This window comes from Notolabrus celidotus, chromosome 14 (assembly GCF_009762535.1).
Source record: "Notolabrus celidotus isolate fNotCel1 chromosome 14, fNotCel1.pri, whole genome shotgun sequence".
Classification (NCBI taxonomy): domain Eukaryota; kingdom Metazoa; phylum Chordata; class Actinopteri; order Labriformes; family Labridae; genus Notolabrus; species Notolabrus celidotus.
This window is the reverse complement of record NC_048285.1, coordinates 8,942,909-8,968,010: the sequence shown is the minus strand read 5'-3', so window position 1 is coordinate 8,968,010 and position 25,102 is coordinate 8,942,909. Positions and strand designations below refer to the sequence as shown.

The window sequence follows — 25,102 nt, the reverse complement described above, 5'->3', positions numbered from 1 at the left end:
TTCATTTTATTTAATCATGCGTGAAAGCTTCTCTGCTAATCTTGGATATTGTCAAGTAAGATTTGATGTCCACACCTGCTTCTTTTAGTCCCGCTGTAAGAGAGATTTTCACAATTTTAGCTCAAGGATATCTTGGTGTAACATTTGAGCCGTTCCACTGCAATAAGTTCCATTACAATAGTGCTAAATCTTTATGGAGGCAGCTTTTGAAAATGCAACATCTCAGAGCCAGACTTAAGACTGTAAGTCACCAAATGTTGGCCTGATAGACACTGGACACTGAGGCTTTTTCCCCTGGCATCAACCAGCTAAACAACACATGAGCACATACCCACACTAACAATGCTAGATGTTAACATTCTAAAGTGAATTTGTCATTACAAGAAAAAATGAAGTATTGCTCTAGTGATAAATACTTGAAACAAACTATTGATTTTCCTTTGTGTCGGTTAAATGGTACAGAAGGTGTAGGGTAAAAGAATTGCTTCCTTGAGCGAGCAGAAGGTTCTCAGTGGCACACGGCATAAACCTTTCACTGGTCAGAGGCTGTTTTTAACCTCTGCGTGGGATCCAAAATGTCAAAAAGCTGAACGTCTTTCATTAATCTCACGACAAAAGCTCCTTGCATCAGCACAACCTGCAGAGTGCCGGCAGAGTGAGAATAATATCCCAAACTTTTAGCACAGGAAAAAAAGGAAAAACACCGCCTGGCTGGGCTGCTCCCACCTCTGTTATATCACACTGCCTACACTGTTTTTTCTCTTGCACCTTGTTCTTTTTTTAATTAGGAGGGAAATACTGCCTGCGGGTTGATGCATAAGGGACAAAGCACTTAGCATGTCTGGCCCTAACCAAGATTCTACATTCTGGTTCCTAAAATAAATCCATTTATTGCTCCCTCCTGGGTATGCTTTCTCATGCCTAAAAGGAGCACGATGTTGATTATAGCTTTAGCTGCCACACTCTGTAGACTACCCAAGCTTAAGCTGTGTGGCCAAATTTAAATGAAAGGACTGTGGGACATGAATTTGCATAATACACACATGGAGAAAAAGAGGGAGCCCGAAGGTAGAGCCTGAGATGAAATGACTGCTTCCTCTATGTCGCAAAAATTAAAGCCCCTTTCCCCCCAAACAAAAAAATCCCCATCCCCACATCAAGATGTTATCATCTGTTTAATTTTTGCTTCAACTCAATGACATATCCTCAGATACACCTCATACACATTCATCCTAATGTTTAATTCCCTTGAAAGTCGAGAACAGGGCATGTTTTCCTTTCTCTCCGCTTCCTTTTCTCCATCTCCCTGTGGCGATGTCACAGGGGATTAAGTCACTGAGGCCAAGGGACTTGTTTATGATTCATCTGGAGGGAGGCTGCAGCCGGTAGTAGTACCCACAGGGCAGGCGGCTCGCAGGCTTCTTCCCCTGCTCCCTCGCTCTCCTGTATGCTAACAGGACAGTGAACACCCAAAGTGTCTAATGGAACTTGTCGAGACAACGTGGAGGGAAAAGTCTTGTAAAGTAGGATTACACATTTCGGGATGACGTATATCCTGCACCATGGTGTGTATGATTAAAACTGTATGAGGATGCTATTTCGGAAAGGAGATGGAGCATAAATTAATAGGTGGTGAATTAAGATTGTCTGCTTGTGGCAGACTGCCTTTGAGGTCATATTTTAAACATCTTAGCACAGCAACACATGACGGATGAGTGTTAAAATGCATTTTTCCCCTATCTACTTCACACTTTGAGAACTTCCAACAACATGACAATCACTTAATGAAGCATAACTCATAAGTCATGGCTGTGTACATTATTTGATAAGCAGTTATGTGCAGAGATAACTTTATTGTTATTCTACTATACCAAACTTCTTTAAACTCAAAGTATTTGAGTTTCCTCCAATCCCGTCAGAGCTAACTGCACATCAGGTTTTTAACAACCTGTTGGAGTTGATTAGCTGCTACGGTGTGCGTGTGTATTGTGGTGAAGCATGCTTTTATTGAGGCGTCTCGCAGTAGGTAAAACACAGAGGGTGTTAAGGGTTAGTTTGAAGCACATGTTCAACCACAAAACAAGCTAATCTCATGCCAGGTTCTTTTAGTCCTCCACTATCGCCAGTCTCCCCTTGTTTGTCATAATGGCTTGTTATTAGTGACAAACTAACATCAACATTAGAATTCACCATCACAGCTCTTGTGTCAGGGGAACCAACCGCTGTTCAGTGGGACTTAGCCTACTGTCTTCTTTTAATTGCTCTTTTAATTAACTTGTGTCTAGCCGTGGTCTTGTCAGAGTATGCCCGAGCACGCCATTTAGCAAAAGGTAATGAGATTAACCTCTCGTTGACCAAGCAAATGCAGATTAAACATTATGGCCCAATGAAATGAGCTGGGCTTTGTTTACTCATGTGTACAGGCAGGCGGCAGGCAGGCGAGCCACAACTCTCTCAGCGGTAACATAGCTAAAATGTCAGGGGGGATAGAAGGGAGTGTGTTTGGCATTGAGTGGCGAGTGTGGCCGACCAGCTGCATGGGAAGGGAAGGGAGAGCAGCCAGCGCTGGAAAATAGTACGAAATTCTCCCACTCTGCCTCTACCGCTATCTCAGGAGAGGCGACTGCAGACAGTCGATGAAAACCGGCTGCTAATCAGTCAGTCACACTCACACATGTTAAGCTCCACAAAAACACACATACCTACAGCACCCAGGCTCCCTCTCCCTCTCTCTGGCTCTCTCGCTGTCACACCAAACATATTCACTAAAGAAGAACGCAAATGACACCCTCTCCTTCTGTCCACACACATGCATACAATGACATGACCTCCAGCACCCTCGTTGAGTGAGCACGCTAACTGATCAAGGCAGGAGAAAACAACACGTGGCATGTAAAGCTGACTTTTTTTTTCCTATCCTTTTAGTCCCAGTGAATTCTTGTCCAAAGTTTGCAGCATTGCTCAACACTGACTGTAATGTCTGTGGACACAAGCATGAGCATTATGCCTCAGAGATCTTGAAAACAGAGTCATATCCTCTTAAGTATTCTGGATTTATTTTGAATATGTACACTGCACCCCTAATTCTACACACGACTACACACTAGAACCTTTAAAAGGCTTCTTGATACACCATAAGATCTTTAATAGTCTAAGAAAACATTGTGCAAAGATCATTATTCAATAAAACCTTATTCTAAGAGGTTTCTTGGCATCAAAATAGTTCAGATATTGTAAAATAAAAAAGCCTACGGGTGTGTTTCTTCAATTCAAACATGAATCCATTTCTTGGACCACATACACACAGTGGATCCAGTGTTCATACAGCATCAGGGCTCTGTTTTCACAGTGATCCATATCTGTATCCAAGACATGTACGATGCTTATCATTTTTTTGCTGCACGATTCTTGCAGTTTGCCCTCATTTCCTTTGGCACATCAGTGAACACATTCCACCCCAATGGCCTACTTTTTACCTCCTCAGCCGCTGTACCCCCCACGAAAACAGCAAAATACAAAGTGACAGATTCCTCCTTGTGCCGAGGCAGAATCATATTTTATTAAACTCATCTTAAAATAAGAGGATTGCAAATTTATTTCATCTGTTGGAATTTAGTCACTGGCTAAACCTTTATTGGGGCAGTGTGAGCCAATTGCAGAGACTTTAGTTTTGACCTTAGCCCTGTTTCTTCCTCACCCAGAGTGTCACTGGGAGCGAGTGTCCTTCTCCGAGCTGGAATAAGCTGCCTCAGCCCAGGCTGTGCCGCACCTTGTTTTAATCAGGCTTTGGGGAGAGAAATATGGGCCTGTGGAGCAGGCTGTACCCGAGCTCCATTCATCTGGTTTCAATCTTCTCTCCGCCCTCGGATGTGGCCGCGTGGGCATTCCTTTTCTAGACATTTGGGGGTGGGTGGGAAGAAGTGGTGCTGAGCATCTCAAAGGGCAGGCATATTAGTTTGGAGGAGTTTGCCTTTATGTGTGTTTTTGTTTCACTTTTACAAGCCTGCAACAGTAAGAGAAGTTCTTACAGAGTTTTATTAGTGCCATGGCTTGTGTTTGGTAATTGTTTTCTGAAAAGGGAATACTTTTATAAACATCAGTATAGGACACTAATCTAGAAACATATTTTCTTTTACTCTCTTGGGCCAACCTTTAGTGTGGCTTTTACTTTATTTTCCATGTCAAAATCTGGCCTGTGCTGTATGGGATATACTACTTTAATTAAATCCAGTCCACAAGTAAACACAGCCTTGCTCTGTGTGTTTGCTCCTCTACATATGTAACTGTACTGTTGTTGTGCTGTATGTATGTGTGTGTGTCTGCAGCAGGTGATTAAGGTTAGTGTCCTGCATTAATTGGCTTAGCTAATCAAAAGGACAGATGGTAGGTTAGTCCATTAGCTTGCCTAAATGAGCCTAAGTGAGGCTTTTTCCTGGAAGCCTTGCAGCCCCTGTTGACCTGGCCATTGTGCAGCCACCACTCTGCCTCTGTCAGCTGCCTCAGCAGTCAACACCTTTCAGCATACAGCTGCCAAAACAGACGTGGCATCTGCTCACCTCTGGGAAAAAGGCAGCCACTGACATGTCCTTCCTAGTCAGGGGCTTGGAAAGATAGGTTACCTCTTTGTCCTTTGTAGCTGCAGCTCCTTGAGCAGCTGTAACAATATCATCCTCTCATTCGTGTATGAGGTGTCCCCTGCTTTGTTATTTTCCGCTTAACCGATCAGGTAAAATGATATGTCAGATACATACCATAGGACTGGCGACAGCTCTAATATGTCATTGGCGCAGCGCACTAGTGCTGGGCGGATGGAGAGAGGGAGTTAGCCTCCCGTCTGTTTTCAATTAGCTGATGAAATGTACAACATGGGAGCTGCTCTGTTGTATTCAGTTCCTATCCACATGTGGATCCAGCAAAGTAAATAAGTGTCTTGGTGGAGAGAGTGACTGTGTCTAACCCCATGTGAACTTCGTCAAATACGCGCAGTGACCTAAATAATGGAATTAAATCTCTGTGTGCAAAAAAGCAAAGAAAAGAGGGAGAAGGATGTGAGGAGAGTCCAGAATCCAAACAGTCTCCTGACTATGAGCTTCAGAATGTACTGCTTACATAGCCAGATTTGGGTTATCTTACAATGCCTCTAAAGCTGAGCTTTAGTGCTGCTCCAAATATAGCACCAGCTGTAGGCTTGTTTCCCTCACATTTCTCTTGTTCGTCACGTGCAGCCCAACTTAACCATATAGCCCACTGTGGCTTTTATTGTCTTCCCACAACTTGTTAACTGCTTCTTTGAAACACCACTGGAGTATTGAATTGCATTTAATAAAAGTCAAGGGTCTAGTACTTTATAGTGCATGAGGCAGATAGTATTGAAGTTTTCATCGGTCCCACACTATTGTGGAGCATCCATCATCAGGGAGAGCCGAGGCGGCGATACATTCCACTTCCTGTGGTCATACACCTAGTCAGCTCTATTTTCAACCTAATGGACATAAAAAAAATTGCAGATTGCAGCAAAATGGACTTGGCAGCACAAAAGCTTATTAAGTATTGATCCACTGAGGTCAGTGCCCATGTCCAGCCACTCCAACAATGTGAGAAGAGTTCGTTCGCATGCTTGCCAGCCACAAATTGCGATTAGACCACATAAATAACGGGGGAAATTGAGGAGCAGTTTGTGTCCTAGGGAACAGACAACATTGCCCACGTTTGCATGATGTGTTTCGAAAAGAGGTAGGGGAAAAAGCTTGTGTATAGACACACTGTGGGCATTATGGCTGTTCATCTCATAGCTAGCCCATCTGTGCAACAGCAGTGCTGACTGTAGCTGATATGATATCATACCATACCAATGCCCAGCAGGAAAGCCTTAAGTTAATCATCAGCAGGTGAACCTGTCTTCTACACTGTTTTAATGAAAACAGCCCATCTTGTCTCTCACTGCACCATCTGCCAGGCATGCAGGGTAAAATGGGGCTTAAACTAGGCAAAGATCAGCCTTTCACTGAGTCGTCTACACTGTGATGTGTGTGTGAGTACCTTAACTGTAAATCTCTATTTTGAATATTTCCTCTCTTTTTCACAAAGCCTTGCCAACAAAAACATTATAATGCCAAACGGACCAAGAAATAATCTCAGCCCCGGGAAAAAACTTTGTTGAATAAGGTGGAATCTGAAAAATGTTCTCTGTAAGAATGAACGGAAAGTTTTCTACATGAGAGGAACCAAATGTGATTCCTGTCAAAGCAAATACATTTCTCTTAATGGATCTGAAGTTTTTTTCTTCCCGAATTGCTGAAATACCACTTTGAAACCAAACTATTCCATTACCTTCTTTCTTCGACACATGTTAGCAAAATTGAGTTTCAGTAAACACATTCTTAGCAAAAGCTGAAGTGCTTCAATTTGGACTGAAGATGTTTTGAGCATGCATTTACGTCAAAGGGTTCACCATGACGTCCTCTTTTAGAAATGTGTTCTTGTCAGTTGGAAAGAAGTACATTTGAGTCTTTGGACACGTGCTGCAGGGAGGATTTGGCCTTTGCACACACACACATATATAAGCACATTTATTGATTAAGTTTCTGTAAGACGTTGACTCTCCTTTTTCTGCTGTATGCATCTCTGTAGTGTAAGATTTGGAGACATTCATGCAGAACAAAGTGAGTCAGCGCACATGCTGGTCTGTTTAGACTTGACCAGATGTTGGGAGGATCTGTTGATGCAGCAAAACAGAGAGGTCAGTGTCCAAACCCTACTTAAGTGAAGCGTGTTATCTGGTGCAAACAGACCATTTGACATTTGGACCCTGTTCAGTCTGAAGACATTAAGAAGAGGGAAAAAATGTCTTAAATTGCGTATTTTCAAGCTCAATCTAACCCTGTAAGGTTGTAACACCACACAAGCTGCTGGACGTTTCTCTTCAAGTAATGCTGAAGTCTGTATGATGCATTACTGTAATTAACATTTTAAAGGGATCCATCCATTTTCAATATGATGAAAGGGTTTTTGAAATACTTACAGCCAATGAAAATATCAGTTTTCCTTTGCTTTAGACAGAATTTTTTTGCTTGTCATTCTTTCCACTTGGTCATGTGCATAGCTGGGGTTTTTACAAAAGCACTCGAGGATGGAAAGAATTACAAGTCAAACTGCCAATGGTAAGGCTGAGTGTCTCAGTGTCCTCTGTCACCTTGAATATATTTTATATGTGTTATATTTGAGATATTTGGAAATGTTGTACATGATAGACATGCGCAATGAGGGTTAAAAAGGAGGCATGTTGCATTTGTTTTGCAGGTTTGTTAAAAGCTTTGGGTCCAAAGTGTTGCTCTTTATGAGAAGCTCTGTGCTCATTTGGATCATTTCAGGCCTAAATCAGAAGATTTATGGAGTAGCCAAAGCATCTTGGACAGCTACACCCTTGAGTATGGGTGATGCCACCAGATGCAGAGTTGATAAGATGTATATAGCATTGTAAGCAGGTTTCACTGACTCTCCTTCCCTGGGGTGGTGGTGTAATTAGCTTTTCTCCATCTCCTCCCTTCTTCCTTATTTTGTGAAAGGAAAATGCAGAATACTTTAGTGGAATTAAAAGTGCTTGTCGTGAAACTAATTCTGGATCTATTTTCGGGATCTGTCAGCGGGATGGCATCCTTATTGCTCAATTTGACAGCAATGACGAGGCCATGAAAGGGATGCTAATGAAGGCGATAGGCGAGGCACGAGGTGAACATTTACCAAAGGGCCTTACATTATTCAGACCCCAGTGGTATTTCATCTTTCCCCTCCCGCTCCCATTGGTCCTTCCCCTTCTCCCCCTTCTGCCTTCCCCCTCCAGGTTCAAGCGAGTGGTGGAAATGAAACGTTCCTTCTTTTCCTCCTGAAACCTACCCATTAATGCTCCAGCCAGAGCTCTTAGAAACCTATCATCAAAGATGAACAAGTACAGGGTGGCCCTCACTTTTAGATGTTTTCATCTAAGGCGCAGAATGACTTAGTCATGATGTAGCCTGTCAAGTGACTAATGTTATAAAAAATGGAATGAAACTAAATGGACAATACTTGATTATTGCCTTCTATTCATGAAGTGTTGATTGTAAAATTTAATTAACTGTTTCTACATCTGCTCAGATAAAGTGGGAATCATCTTTATTTTCCTGCAGTAAATCTATTCAGGGAAGCTTATATGAGGACTTTTAGAGTACATACATGTTTTGGACCAGCTATGAAAGCTTTAGAGACATATCAGGGCAGCCTGATAACAAGAAATTGCAAAATCCAGTTAAGAAGTGCCAAATGCATTTTTTTCTGATATATCTGAACCAAGACATGCCTGATTTGTACATTTGTGTTGATTTGTTGCAGAATTGTAAAAGGCTGTGGGAAATGAAAGATGTAGTCTGATCAATTATAATCCTCAGTCTCCTTACAATAGCATGGGAAACAAGGATGAAGCAACATAGGATAGCTTATTCAACGGATAACATGTCTCATCTGTGTTAAGGGTTAGAATAATGCCATCTGGGGAAGCTACTTCATTGAAAAGTGTGTCTCTTGGGTGCTAAGAGTTGACATTGACTTCAGTTTTGCCAAAATTAAGAAGCAAATAACTGCGGATTGTATGCCACAACACATTCTTCATGTCACAACACATTCTGATGGTTTAGCTATAGTGATAGGTGTAATTGTGTATCATCTACATGCATCATCTGCACAGTCACAAAAAGAAAATACTTGGGAAAGCATTTAAGTAAATACAAAGTCACAGTCCTGAGCACATTGGAACTATGGGACTTGTGTTGATATGTAATGACTGCCAAGTGTTTCAGTTCCTGTAACTTATTTTAAAAGGTAAATTGGGGAAACTTTCACCAAGATCAAACAGGGCAGAGTAAAGTCTTCTATCTGAGGCTATCATGAGATCATTTATAACCTTAATTGGTGCCGTCTCTGCGCTATAATGGACTCTAAATATGATGGAGACAGTGCACCCAAAATAAATTGCCTACTCTGCCTTCAAAGAAACACAAGTTAGGCAAAGATAACTGTGAATTTGTGACACAATTTTCAAGACACAGATATAAAGTGAGGGTGGCAGAAAGCTGTAAACTCAGGTAGCAAGCTACTGCTAATTAGCATTTAACTCTTATTTGTTCCTCTCTCATTTCCTAGCACTTCTACCATGTTCCGTGTTTAAAATGCCGACAAAACCTGTGTGTCAGCAGAAGGGAGCGTTGGTCGCTTGGTGTGAGGCAAGGGGGATTATGGGATTTTATCCCTTCAAAGAGTCAGCCTCCAGTAAAGGGAGAAAAACAGCCCCTTTGATTTTCACAGAAGCAATATATTCATGAGTTGGACCTTGAAACTACAAGGAGACTAGTGTAGTGTTCCATATGCAAAACATGTGTTTTGATAGCGCTTGATAACTTGGTACAGTTGAAGAGACTTACCCCTTAAGAAGCTGTAATTAAAAAGGGAGCTATGGTTGTATGAATAAAGAACTCTCTCGCTGAGTGTGCATTGGGGTTGTTTTTGTAGGAACTTGATTTGGGCTAACAAATAAAGGCTGAAACTTCAGAAGATTGTCTTGCCTTTTTAGCACATATGTATGAAACAGATAACAGGAAAGGGCAAGGTGTAACTTCATATCTGCGAATCTCTGAGCCACACTGGTGGTATTTAAAGTAGACACAAAGTCTGACATTTAAACCGTCCACACTTATTGGTGGGGGCAGACACGACTATTTCAACAGCTTGCTCAGCAATGAGTATTGCAGTGTTGTCTCATTAGTCTTATCCCTTCTTCAGCCACTAAACTAAAAAAAAATTGTAAGCAATAAGAATTGAAGAATTGTATTTAAATTTGCCCTCTTAATATTTGCTAGTGAAATGCACAAAACCCATAATTAGCTGATAGCTATTAAGAACAAAGCAAACCAGACTATACCTCCTGCATTTAATCATGGTTCATGGCAAGCCTGCAATTAACAGCATGTAAGCAGATGATTGTAACTCTTGCCTGCTATGAGGCAGTAAACTTGTTGAAATGTGGCTTGAGACTGCATGTCTGATGCAACCTTTATCCCAAATCCAAAGTTTGTGTGCTGAGGCATTTTTTTTCACTGTCGGCAAAACACAACCCCTCATAACTGTAATACAAAAAAGGTATTGTGCAAGTACCTTTGTGAGAGAAAATTTGTCCACTTGGTGCATATGTCATACACACCAGCAGCCATGCGTGTACATAAGAAGTAGATGGGCGAACATGTAATTTACACACACAATGCAGCATGAACACACACAATAGAAAATTGTCAGCAGTAATGAAACAGTGAAATGTCCAATCTTCTCTCCTTTTGTGCATCCGCTAACCTGTGTCTAAAACCACCTTTGTGGTGGTTTAATCCATCTTTCACACCAGTGATTTACAGAAGGTGCTCAAAATAAGGCATTACACCATCCCAGCACCCCTCCCACAACCCATTTTTCTCTGTCCCTTCATTCCTCTCACCCCCTCTATCTCTCTCTGTCCCTCTCCTTTCTTTGATCTGCTGTGTTTGAGAACCAGAGGTCATAAGCTTTGGACATCGCAAAGGCCCCAGCCGGGCCAATGTGCTGACTGAGGGGATATGGGGCTTGACTTTGGGCAGTGTGAAACATCCAGGCCTGTCTTGTTTGTCTGTCCGTCCGTCTCACTGGCCACACTATAATAAGATTGTAGGGCTCTGTAAGGCGGATTTACTGGAGCACAACTCCCCCTAGGGCCTTGTCATAGAAATGGGTTCCTCCATATTTCACCCTAGCTTCTCACTGGCTCCCATTGTCCAATGTATCTTTCTTTCTCTCTCACACTCACTCTCTATTACTAAACCCCTAGTGTTAGCCCCCACTTCCTTTTGTTAATTATGATATGCTTTGTCCTTTCTTTTTGTGGGTTAAGATTGAACCTAGCAACAAATGGAAGCATTAAGCTGATCCAAACAGAGCTAAGAGAGCAGCCTCAGCATAAGAGAGGATGGGATGAGGGATTTGGCCTGGGACATTGCACCAGCTAACATATCACAAGTCCTATCCACATTTTATGTCCCCCACAACATGTTGATGTTTATTTAGACAAACTTTCCCATCTCCTTATGGAATTTCTTAAAGACTTGTGAAACCCACAGAGCAGTTTGACCAGGAATTAGGTTTAAGCTATTAAAGTTCACAGTTGTTACTTTTCTAACTCACCTTTCTGCATATTAGAAAGGTCATAATCCAATCTGACTGACCAATCAGTTTTTCATACCAAATGATACTTACTGTCAACAAAAAAAATTGCACATTTCCTATGCCTTCTTCAGAAATGTTTCTTTATATGCTTGGTCTAAGCTTTTCACCGTACTAAGGCACAGGCCTATAGATCTTGTGTTGAGGTGACATATCTGAAATCATTGTGTAGTTTGGTGTTCTAGCATAAATAATGTTCCATTGTTGTTGTGCATAGGCAGGTACTTGTTGGAATTTGTGTGCTAGAATACATGTTTACTACAAACATGATCTTGTTATCTGTGCCCTCTGAGCTGGTGTGATGAAATGGATTTATCAACTTTTCACTACATTCATTTTGTTAAGAAGCAAGATACTACCAGGACTGCGTGACTGGAGTTCAATGGTGTGCCATATGCTGTACCAGGTTCCCTGTACATTCTCCATCTCTGCATTATCATTTTATATTCATTCTCTGTTTCATACTGTGTGCATACCACAGAGATGGATTTGGTTCATACTGTGTGCATTGCTGCCGCAGAGATGAATAAGGTTGTGTATCATAGCTGATGTTGACACAAATGATGGGGTCCAAAAGTCCCAGCTGTGCACACTGTGCGGTGAATGAGGCCAATCCAAATGCAAGTACAAACTCATATCAAGGGGAGCTAATTTTGGGAGCACTGTGTCATCCGTTCCACAGAAACAAAAGCCCTTCTGCGAGACCATAAATAACTGGGAAAGTATGGAGCAGGGGTTGTATACCAGTCAATTCCTAATTTGATTTGTCTGCTTATTCATTCCAGCAAACAACAAAGATGTCTTTCTGTCACATATGCCCGTATTAGCTTTGTATTTTTTATGCGAGGAACATACAATTTACAACACTCAGATGCCAAATTGTTGGCTAATGAGGCACATTTTCACCAGCAATTCCATAGTTCGTGAGATGACTGAAACTCAACTAAACTTCAATTCAGCAAGTGGAAAGTCAAGGTCTTTGCGTGGAAAAAGATTGCAACACTGTGCTTTCAGCGGTCACCCTGTCCCTTTCTATCTATCATGTGAACCCTTCGATTTATACAGCCTACATTTGAAGCAGTGAACAGTTAAGTAGGAGACGAGAGGTGAAAAAGAAACAGGGAGCTCTTATCAAGCTTGCTATAGAGTGGTGGGTTGAGCCTCGGGCTGCTGATGATTGTGGGGGCACTGATTGCAGAGGCCAGCCTGAAGAGCTGAGAGACGCTGGGCACTGGTATCCCAGCAGATGCTTATACCACCATCAAGAATTAACTCCTGCCTTTATGTCCAACTTAATACGCATACATGGTTGTACCATTAAATCTCTTTAACATTCTTTACACTGCACAGCTAGTCTCAGTGGGACGCCTGAAAGATGAATGAGCCTGCAAATACTGCATTAAAAAATCATAATCAGGGATACCTTCAGGGTCCAGGAGCCACTCAGTGAGGAAGGGTGGCCCTTATTTTCTGATGACTAATGATTTGAGCATAGCAGGTGGTCCAACAGAGCAAGGACTTCAGCAATTTGTCCAGTCACTCCTAGGCTGCCAAAACGGACACTTCACCCTCTACCAACCAGATAATGCGCTCTCTTGCTATTGAGGGTTGTCATTCGTAAAACTTCAACTTGACCGACAGCTAGTAAGCTTTCTCAGGGAAGACTCATAAAGTACAGACAACTTGAAGAACTGCTGAAATCCACCAGATGATGTCATCTGTATGGGTGAAGAGCCTTTGGAAGAAGTAGCTTGTGTGAAGCCTCTTTTCGCCCCTGCGTCCTGCGTCAGCACTGACTCATTGGTTTCACAGCACAGAGCTGACAATTTGATTGGCCCAAAGATCACTTATGGGACAGGGTGTTGGCCCCTGTGAGGGTGGATGGGTGAACAAGTGGACAGGCGCCCAGTGAGTGCTGATGCATTCATAGGCCACATTTGGCCTCATGTGGAACATTTGACAGCACGCACTGGAGTCTGGTGAGCACAAAGGCATTCTTTCACTTAGTAGTTCTGGCTTGAATCCCTCTACCGCAGACATAGCACCTGTAATTCAACATAGTTTATGTTATAAACGTACATGTCCTAGGCAACATAGTTTATTTAATTAGCACAATTAAACAGAACTATTGAACATTCAATCTATCAAGCAACATGATAAAGAAAAGAGAAGTAACAGTATTTACACAACCTTTTCATCTTCTGCAAGTTCCCAAATGAGCATATGCTGGCTCAATAACTTTATTTTAAGCTCTCAGATCCCTCGGAGCGACCAGCCCGTTCGGCAATTAAATTAAAGGCAGGTAGTTAAGTTAAATGTTGTAGAGCCAAAAATATCTGTCACATTCAAGCGTGTAGGCTTAGTGGAGCTTTGCAGTATTGTACAGTCTTTCCACCAGGTGGAGGGGGTTGAATACCTCAGCAAATCACCACCCCCTCTAGACGCACACACATACACAAGCACACGCACTAACACCATCCATAGCTGCTGCTTCCAGCAAACCCCCCTGACGCCTCTGGCTAATTCCACTCAGGCCCGCCGGGCTGTCCAGCATCCTCCAATAAATTAGCCTCACTGCTCCCCCACTGAGACACAGGCCCTGACAGTCTGGCCGGAACCCAAAGTTACTGGCTTGTGCACACACACTCATAATTATTGCTACTTTTTACTGCAAACCAAGGTCTTCTCTATGTAGACTGTCAAATTTGTGAGCAACAGTGTAAAATCTTCTGTGGGTTTGTTGTATTTGTCGCACATCACAGTGTCGGTGTGAAAGAGACCAATATGGAAAGTGTTGAAGATTCATGAGACTATACTTGTTATTGCTGCTATTATATTCTATCATAATATTCTCAGTGTAGCCATTAGTCTGTTTTATGGGTTATTTTTTTGTCTTACATACACACATCTCTTCTTACTGCATCTCCCACTCTGACGGCCCATTCACTTGCAGCAGATGGTTGTTTGCCAATGACTCAGGTTCTGCTCATGGTGTCTGCCTGTCAAAGGAAGTTTTTCCTTGCCCCTGTTGCTGAGTGTTGCCAAGTTATTGCTCATGGTGAATTTATGTTGGGTCTCTATAAATATACTGAAAAGGAGTACAGTCAAGACCTGCTGTTTGTGTAGAGTGTCCTGAGACAACTTGTGATTTGGTGCTGTTTCAATAAAGATTGAATTGAAGTGATTTAAAAACATAATCTTGTTGGTCTCATGGTGTAAGTGTCTATGTTGAGGCAGAGCTGCCTATCAGAAGAAAAAGAGCAATGTACCCCCTTGACACACACACTCACACTCCAACACACCCACCTCCATACAGCTGTTGCTTCCAATAAGAATGCTTTCTTTGACCGCCCTTGTCAAACCTGGTTAACGAAAGATTAATCTTAATACTTTTCTCTGACTCCACATGCCAAAATCTATTTCCTGTATAAAGAAAACCCTATCCGTCTCTCTTCAGTGTCAGGGTGTGATGTATCTAAGCATCTGTCAGATAGTGATGGAATTCTAGGTCATATCTCTCACTGTGTATTCCGTCTCAATTTCCTCTACCGGCATGCTTTTGCTTCCTATCCGCAGCATCTGCCTCTTGTCTCAAGTTTGGATCGAGCCAGTGTCCTCATCTGACATCTCTGTACCTCTCCCTCTTCCTCTCTCCCTCAGTTCTATTCAGCCTGCTGTCAGTGGGTGCCCAGACAGAGATGAAGAAGGTCGTTGGGGACAATGCCACCTTACCTTGCCACCACCAGTTCCCCTCTTCTCAGTCTCTTGACATCGAGTGGCTACTGCAGAAACCAAACTCCAAACAGAAAGTGGTGAGATAAGAATCTGTTTTCTTCCTGTTTTAGCCCCACATTTATTTCGTCAGTGCATTTATTTTAAAATGTATTCATTTGGATGTTGCAAGCTAGAAAGTAAACGTGAAAACATAAACAAACTATTGATGACTTTGATTGTTGGGGTTGCGGGTTTCGTGAACTTTGCAGGAAACTTTGTCAAAATGACGAAGGGAGCATTTGTGCAAAAACACAGACCTAGCAAACTGGTGCTGTGTTGTCATGTTACTCAAATAGATCCCCCCCCCCCCCCTCCCTCTCTCTTTTATCTTTCTTCCTTCTTTCCTCCATTAAGCCATGCTGATTGATTTCCAAAAGGAGCCATAATAGTTGCACATTAGCTCAATTCCCAAAGTTACAGTGGCACTTCAAGTTTTAGTGCCTCTCACAAAGGAACAATCATGATGCAGAATGTTGAACAACTTGTGTTGTTGTTGTAACCTTGCACTTTTCTAGATAGACCATGGTAGGCATAAATATGAGAACATCTTGAACATGATCACTTTGGTTTCAGATAAAATGAGTTGTGAGATTTGTAACACCTCCTACATAAAAACAGACTTAATTATGTTTTCTTCGTGTGGCTCAGCAGAATTTTCTTCTAACTGAAAGAACTTGAAGGCTTTAAGCTAGCAAGAAAATATTAACTCAGACTAATGCTAGCTTGCAGACAGATACGTTTTTCTGCACTTTTTCCTCCATGAAAAAACTTCAGCAGAGACTTCAGTTTACTCTGGAGACTCTGCTGGAAACTGCTTTACCAACAGTCAACTGATGTGAGACAACACTTACACACACACTGAGGAAAAAACACACTTTTTCTAAAATGTTAGCTCGTGGGATAAAGGCAGCCAGCGCTGCATATCTGTCACTCTAAAGTGCTTTTGCTGTCTTTGCAAGTTATCTGACTTGTTTTTTCAATGTTGAAACTACAGATCATGACACTTAAGTCTATCCGGGGGTATTAAGGTTTTCTGTCTTTTAAATTATTCATCTTTACATATTAACAACTATGTCAGGGAAAATGAAAGATAGCAAAGGCAGAACCATCAAAACCAGATGCAAGATGACTGTTATTTCATGTTTTAGATTCTGCTATTGAGAGAAAATGATATGCTTAAACATAAGGCTTAAAACTGGAAAAAGAAACAAGACTATTATAAAAAATAATAGAATAATAGGATAGTTGATTGTAGATTAGATTAGGGGTGAGCCTGACTAAGGATTTGCTTAGTCGAATCTGATTAATCAGATTTTGCCCATAGTCGACGAATAGTCGAATGTTTGTTGTTTTTCCTTATTGACCCAAAGTCTGCATGATGGTGACCGCATGACAATATTACGCATAACCCTTTACAATTAAGAGACTCGTAGCTTAAAGTAAAAGGGACAACAGAATATTATAAGCATAAAACTTAGATTTTTTTACTCTATATTGCAAAGACAATGAGGTGATGAAGGAGAGAAAACTCAAATAATGCCACCATCCGTTAAACATGGAACAACGCGCCGTTATAGAATAAGGAATCAGGAGATATTTAAACAGTGTTCATACAACTGAGAGCAGCGCTGAGGAGGGTAGTTTGTCCAACTTAAGGCTAAACATTTTAAATCTCTTAACAGTACCTTTTAAAACAGTCTTTCATCGTGTCTTTGTCCGCTTGAGTCTTTTCACATTGTACGCGAGGAAAACCATTGTGTTTTACGGGCAGAAGTGCGCTCCTTGCTTTGTTAACTGTAAATCCTGTCTTTGAGAATATCCTCTCTGATGGCGTGGAGGTGGATGAGACACTGTAGATTGTTTTTGAGGCTTTGGACAGCTTTGGGTATTCCTGTTCATTCGTTTGGCCCCGTACAGTTTTTGTGTGGTCCGTTAATCCTTGATCTCACAGCCCTCTTCATGAAGCTGCTCCTCATCTTCATCACAATTTTTTAGGATCAACTGAAGTTTTATTTCCTAACATTTTGAGCTGCCATGAACGTAGAAAGATTTAAAGGCCCGCTGAGGTACGTCTGCTCCAGGTCCCCGCTAAATGGTCCTTCTTTAATTACCAGGGGAGATTTAATTACCACTTTAAGGAGATTTAACACTTCAAGAGCTGTTCTCAGAATTACATTAAATAAGTCTATATTTATGTAAAAATAGGCTACATGAGACACTATTTTTAAGGGAAACTGGAAAATAATGTAAAATTAGACATTGAGCACCCCCATGGTTTGAATGGAATGATCCACGTTTCATATGCAAATATTCGACTATGAGATTGGCAGTTGACTAAGGCTCGTTAGAACGAATAGTCGAATATTCGACTATTTGGGGTCACCCCTAGATTAGATTATGTATTCTAGCCTTAAATAGAACCACTTTATTTCTGTCCTAAGAAAGCATTACCTGGCTAAAAGTCTTAAAATAACCTTTACTTTTTTTTGTCTCCACCTTTGAAGACCTTTTGGTATCGTTTCACTGGTTTTAACTCATTGCCTTTCTTCACCCAAATTAAACATAGTATCTGATAACAGACAGAGCGTAAAACCTCACCAGCTTTCTGTTGGAAGAAAGAGATTTCCTTTCTCTTTGGAAGTCATTTGTTCATTCACTGATGTGTTGGTTAGCACACTGTAACGTAATACTCTGAGAAAGACAAGAAAAGAGGTGTGTGAAGGGGAAACAGAGGGGCCAGGAGTGAAAGAGAAGGGTATAACGAGTGTCTCACGCTTTGATGAACCAGAGGGTTGCTGCCACATTGAGATGAATATTTAACAGGAAGATAACATTGAAGGCGCCATTAATTAAAATCAAACGTCTGAAAATTTGATTAGCAGAGAGACTGTGCCTGTAGCTGAATGAATAAATCATTCTTTTGTTCTGCTGGAAGGCTGTGTTGGGACAGAAAAAGCATCTTGTCAACATTTAGCCTCTGTTAGCAAATGTACATGCTACATGTGTTAAAGATACAGGGGGTTAGAGGCAGAGCAAGAGAAGGGCAATTCATATATCCAAGCAAAAGGCATTTATATTCTTCAAGTTAAATATGTGTGCCCTGCAACTAGAAGTAGTTACTCAAAATACCTCAGCATAGCAAAGCGACAGCTGCAGCACAGGCAGGGAGGAATGTCATTTTCCCAAATAATGTAAACAATGACAATAAGCTGCTTAAAGCTGAAAGTCTTCCCACAAATTATCATCCTTTCTTGGAAATTACATAAGCAGAGGTGTAATACTGGGGAGGGTTTACTGTATGCTGCAGATAAACACAAGAAAATGCTAAATTGCTGCCCTTCAAGCTCACATTATATGGTGCGTTGACATGTCTTACAATGGCAATAATGGCTCATAGGACTGTGCCTTTCTCCACACTGCGTATTCTTTCTACTTCCTACTCCAACAATGAGATACATGTGTTCTTAATACAATACAAACAACTGAAAACTTAATGTAGCACACGATTAAATGCCTCAAGTGTCTTAAATGTTGACATTTGTGTGTGTGTGTGTGTGTGTGTGTGTGTGTGTGTGTGTGTGTGTTTGTGTGTGTGAACTCTTATCTGAATACTAATTTATAATCCAGTCATGATCATCTTAAGGTTCAGGTTCTGTCACACTTTGTTATAAATCTAAAAATAATGTGCCAGTCCATGACAGCTCAGGTTAAAAAGAGCGAGTGTTGTAAGTAAAAATAAATGTACTGAATATTTCTTATATATTCACTGAAGCTACTGAGTGAAGGGGCACTCCATGTCTGCATACACACATTTTAATTTTTACGGAATAAACAAACCAGCTCATTTTAATTGCAAACTATGCAAACAGCCTGCAGCCATTTTTCTAAATTCTTCTTAGATTCCTCACACTTGCTGGCACTTTCGCTGTCTGTTGGTGTCACTAGTATGTGTTCAGAGCACGCACAGGCATGACTAGAAGCATAAAAACACATACGTTTGTAGTCTATACTCATTTGTATGTGAGTAATACATGCCCAGAGTTCATGAAAGCATTAGAAGTGTGCCCAAAGGCAGATGCTTTATAAATATTTCCCTTTTTGTTTAGGTATCAGGGCCATGTCACTCTTTGCCTGTAGCTGTGCCAAATTCATATATTTCTCTCTGCATTTCTTATGTGTTTGTACTTCACATGTTTCCTTCAAAGGTGTTGTAGCTTTTGTGGTATAGGTCTGTGGGGGTCTGTGTGTAAATGGCCAGTCGTCACCTGTGATACAGCAGGTGCCTCTTTGTCTTAGGCACTGATGCACTGTGGCACCGGCATTTAGCAGTCCCCATCTGCGGGCTCTCACTTGCCCTGAGTTATAGGCCAGTGTGACAGCTGTGTTTGTTTGTGTTTGTGTATGTGGATGGAGAGAGAGAGAGAGAGGGTGGGGGGCAAAGAGAACCAAGGAGAGGATACAGATAAGCAATGGCTTAAGTAGACAGTGAACAGAAAGATGTATCTTTCTAGTACTGGCTGATGTTTAACATTCATGGTGAAATTATAATTTATCATATTTCTTCTTTGAATGCCTATCTTTTGCAAACATCAACATCAACAAACCTTGTAATGAAATAAAGAAGAAATACAAATAAATATTTAACAAATGAGACAAAAACACCTTTTTCAGAAGCAGCCTTAATTCAAACTTTGTTTATCAATCAATCAATCAACCTTTATTTATATTCGAGAGATCATTGAGAGGCAACCCTCATTTACAATGATATCGAGTCATTTACAGTGACATTTAAAAAATAAACAACAAACAAACAACAATGCATCAAGAGTATCAAAGATATCAAATAGGTATTTTTTATTTGGATATAAAAACAATTAACAGATCAAATAAAATAATACAAATAAAAGGAGTTGTTGGGGATTGACTATAAAAGCACTTAGATAGGAAGCACCGGTGGTTAAAATGATACAATAAATATACACAGGTTAACCTAGCTAAAACAGTTACAGAGGGGGGTTGAAAGGTTCAAAATTAAATTTATGTATACAGATATTACCGAGAAAACAGAGAAGACCAACTAAATAACTTTACAGGCAAAAAAATAAAACAGACTCACATTTGTCCAGAAACGAACATGTTACGAACATACACATAACATACAGTCAAATATAAACTTCTGAGCTAAGACATACAGTAGGTAACTGCATATATGCTATAATGATGTGCTTCATGTGGTTACTTTTTTTTTATCCCCGGTTTTGTTTCATACTTGATTCTGATTGATCACGCATAATTTCAAATCTATTCCCAGAAAGGAGTTTCGACACAAGTGTTTATGATTTCAGCTCTTACTGTCAACAATGTGACAAATGAGTTACTCTCCGATAGTATTGGTAGACAACATGGACCCTAACCCTAAGCATGCCAATGAAGAAATGCTGATGTTAATATTTAACCATGAATGAAAATGCGAGTATATTGTTAATTTGACCCATAAGTAGGCTTATAAGAATACCCTTGCAATGGATGCACGACTAACTGATGAAATTGAGGGACATTTTTTTTGTATGAATAAATAAGTTTGAAGTCAATGAAATCATCTATAGATCAGGTAATATTGCAGGATAATGAATAGTTAGTCAGTATATGCAAAATAAATTGGGGTCTGGTCTAAAACCAGTTGGGATTTGTGTAACCATCAACTTAACTATACATAATCCCCCTAGTATCAGCCCAGGAGCTTCTTATGTACAAAAATGTCTTCTGCAAAGTTGCTGCTTTCTTATTGACATAAAATTGATTTTGTGTCAGCCACAACAGAGCACTTTTACTTCTCTGTTGGGAATTTTATATTTATTTATTGATTATTGATGATTTAATCCGTTATTATTGTGGTAGGCTGAGCAAAGCTACAACAGAACAGTAATAGTCTGTCATTAAAGAAAAGCATTTGATTCTTTTGTGAAGAATGAAATGATGTTTGGAAAGGGTGTCTTAAAAAACAACCCAACACAAATTAAGTAAAGAAAGTATTGTGTGACTGTGATTGCATAATAAAATGTTGGGTGTGAGACATTTGTTTTAATTACCCAGCTTTTTATTTTTGCCACAGTGCTAAAACCACACCAGTGCCACTGTGGGTGTTTTAATCTTTTATCTCAGCACCAGACTAGATTTTTATTTGGTCAATTTGACAGCTCCCCTTGTAGAAACAACATAAGGAGATAACAGCGCTGACAGATAATCAGCTAAATGAGCACTGGCAGGATTCTGGCATTCCAGCAAATGCATTCATTTGTAAAATATTATTTCCCAAGTGTTAATTAAAAAGTGTTAACAATGTTACCCATGAGTGCTGCTATTCTGTTTTTCTCAGGGATGTGCACCCAGTGAGGGACTATGTGAGTCTATTTGAGCTGTGCCTACACCATCATTAAAGTTATGTAATTCTGAATGTTAATGGCAGAGTACCAATCAAATATATCAAGCGTAACACTGTTGGGACATGTTGTTAAGTGATATGAAAGAGGTTTTTGGGGAGTGGTGGCATTAATTAGATGAACACTGACGTTGGCTGCATTTAAAATGGTAGTTTACATTATCAGGTGCTAAGAAAATTGGAAAATTCCTTCTAAAAGGATGGGGCTAATTATGTGGCAATGGGACTTCTGTGATTTGATCGTGCTCAGTGCTGTAAAAGAAGACATTAGGATTTAGTCCCACTGACATAGCAGACGACAGATTTGTGCTAAACCTCCTGTTGTACAACATTTTCTTCCTCGCGCTCCCTCAAGTCTTCCTAAAATACAACAAACAATAATCAAATGACTCTTTTTCTTCTCTTCATTGTTTATATACATAGATCATTACCTTCTTTGGAGGCCATGTGTACACCAATGAGGCGACCGGTAGTGAGGCCAGTCGTCTGTCCTTTGCTGGGGAGTACCTGGGGGGAGACGCCTCCCTGCTGATCAGTGACCTGCTGCTCACCGACTCTGGAGAATACTACTGCAAAGTCAAGACCGGGGGAAAGTACCACTGGAGCCAGGTCAACCTCATTGTGCTGGGTGAGTTTTGTCAGACTCATTGAATATATACACACACTCAGGTTACAGACAGGGACACACAGGTGCACACATATCTGGGTATATAGAGACAGAAAACCCATTTGTACATACATACACAGTCTGTAACCCACACACACACATATGTATATATAGAGACCTAATCACTGCATCATTAGCCTGGCACATTTCCTCAGTCATGCTGACTGATCTAATGATTCAATTTGATTCAGACAGTGTGATTTGATTTTGCTCATGCTGTTTGGGTTCCTTTGGATTGGATTGTTGATGAGGTGAGACCAGAGACAAGGGACCCGGTCTGGAAATGCATAGAAGTGATTGATTCTCTCAGGGTCTGAGTTACAAGGCCAAGCATCAAGTTGAATTCTCTAAATTCCCACTGTATATCCCAGGCTAATACATTTATGTGAGAGGGCAGACAACATACCCCTCTCTAAATTTAAGGGAGAATCTGTAATGAAATCTAGTAGTTCAAACCACATCAAAAAAGGCAGCTGTCATCAATCTAACTGCCAATCAGCCGTTCAGGAAGAGGATTTTGTACAAATGATGTTTTTGCTCTTGACCAGAACAAAAGCTTGTTTTGACCTCGGGAGCAACATCAGAGTCATCGTTTTGTATTTCACTCTCTTTAATATTCTTTTTGTTTACCCGATTTTCCCAATTTAAAGGCGGTTATAAATGGATGGTAACTATCTCAGTGGTAATATGTGTCTCTGCCTGCATGTCTCAAATAGCTAAACAACTCTGAAGGACAGACAGCAAAAGGGAGCTTCTGCACCACAAAAGGCAGCCACAAAGTCCAGCGGGAGGAGCAAGATCGTTCTCAATGTCAGAAAAGCAGGCGATTTATTAAAACATCATGGGAGATTAGTTCAACCGGCGGTTATTGGTTTTCTAATGGAACAGTCTGTTAATCCTCTCGCGCTCACTCTCCTCTCTCTTCCATAAAGACATTTCAGTGAGTTAGTGCCTCGGTTTTTACAAATTGCCCTCAGCTTTGCGGTGACACTTTCGATTTTGAGAGAGACGGACATTTGCATTTTTTTTTTCTCTCGCTCCCCACGCTAAGATAATAGCTTGGCAGCCAAGCTGGTAGCTGGCTTGGCATGAGACAGTGTGTGAGTGTATGTATTTGTGTGCAAGCCAGAGTTTATGCCTCCAGTGGTTGTGTTTGTGTTTATGTGCAAGCTTGCATGTTAATGTCCGGATGCCTGCACTGTTCCGGCTATAGAGTGTGTGGATATTCATTTGCAGATTTATGAGTGAGAGTGTATGAGTTGTGCATTTTTGCTTGTGTATAACCAGATATAGTTTGTATTTGTGCGTGTGAGTGTGGTTTGAGTTTGACCTCTCCAACTGATCATGCTGCAGTAAGCCCTAACTGACCCTGGCAGACCTGTAAGATACACAGACTGATGGGGACAGGGATGGAGAAAGAAGAAAGTTAGACACACAAAAGGAGTCTTATTTATGATCTATGTAGCTAAATGTAATGGCTACTACATTACAGGCACCACGTTTTAGTGTCACAGAGTTACTAATAATGCTTAAGAGCAGCCGCAGCCACACTGAGGAAAGTCAACACTGCTGAAGTGACAGTGTTTCAAAAATACAGAATAGATGTTAAATATAGTTCTCTACTGATCTAAAAATAAGTCACATGGGAAGGAGAAAACAGTCTGCTTTTTTTCTGCTGTTATAGCTTTGCAATGCCTCCCAGCATGTATCCAAAGAGAGGAGCTCTAAAGGGCTCAGCAAGCACCAGTCATACAATACCCTGCCTCCAGCTACTGGACTGTAACAAAAACCTTTGACCTGTGGAGAACATATTACCACAAGCGTTCACTGCCAGCTTTGGGGTCACATTGATCCATCCCCTGTGGGACTGTTTTCAAGTGCCCACGCCTGTAACAGCAGTGGCCAAAGGCACTTGTGTTTTTTTTTAATGTTGTCAGTCCGCCCATCCGTCAGCGTTGACCGCTTCTCCAACTGTCCGACCTACCATCAGACCGCCTCTTGTTCTCTTTGACTCTATATCTCTGGGAGACATCATAATGTACTCCAAAATACTTTTCTGGCGATTCATAACACATGCATTACTCAGGGACAGATGGAGGGGCATTATTATAATCTATATTTGGTCTGACACCTAGTTGTTGGCACTTATATTGGGTGCAGGCCTTGAAGCTATGCTGATTGTTAGATATTCTGTTCTTCTTGGTGAGCTATGTGAGCAAGGCATCAACATTTTAGAATTTGCAGCAACTTTGCAGTAACATTTGAAGCTCTGTTACCCTCGGGGGCTACACTGTTTAATAAAGTCCGCTTTATGGGCCAAGCTTGTGAGCATGGACAGGTCATTTGCCTTAGATATATAGTTTATCTCGGTGCACTAATAGACTTATGGCAGAAAAGAACAACAAAGCTTAGACAAGTCAAGTCAAATCAGTTCTGTTTTTATATCATAAATGTGCCTTTATCCTTCCCTTTTCTCTATCGTAGACAAAAAGGAGGGGGAGTAAGAGAAATATAGTGGTCATGAGAAACTTGGTTAGTTAACAGAAGCACAGAAAAGCCAACATTTGTTTTTCTTTTCCTGTGTGTCACAACAGTTCTGAAAAATAACTTTTAAGTAGTTAATAAGTAAGTAGTTGACGACTTGAGATAAAGTTTGTTACCTTGTACATTTAACATTTCAACTTAATGCAGTAACAAGCTCTTGTTATCTCACATTCTCCCCTTTTCACTCCCCTTTATGGAGAGTTTTATTCCGGGGTAATGTACCCTGGTGTTGGATGGTTAAACTTAACTTCATGTTCTGAGATAACTTATGCTTCAATACATTTTCTGTTTCAGGAGAAAATGCCTTGCGAAGTACAACTCGGCTCCCTAAAGATAGTTATTGAATAATAATATATCTATTATATTCATTGACAACCTTCATCTTGTCCTTGGCTAAAGATAATATC

At 40.8% G+C, this 25,102-nt stretch overlaps 1 protein-coding gene across 2 annotated transcripts in view; it reads left to right on the top strand.

The window, feature by feature from the left end:
- The window catches only part of clmpb (CXADR like membrane protein b), a 238,535-nt gene that overhangs the window by 201,868 nt on the left and 11,565 nt on the right, over positions 1 to 25,102 (top strand). For both annotated transcript variants that reach the window (XM_034700568.1, XM_034700566.1), the window contains exons 2-3: positions 14,932 to 15,083; positions 21,908 to 22,112. In XM_034700568.1, coding sequence (XP_034556459.1) covers positions 14,970 to 15,083; positions 21,908 to 22,112 — 319 coding nt within the window. In that variant the 5' untranslated portion in view covers positions 14,932 to 14,969. The remainder of the gene's footprint in view (positions 1 to 14,931; positions 15,084 to 21,907; positions 22,113 to 25,102) is intronic.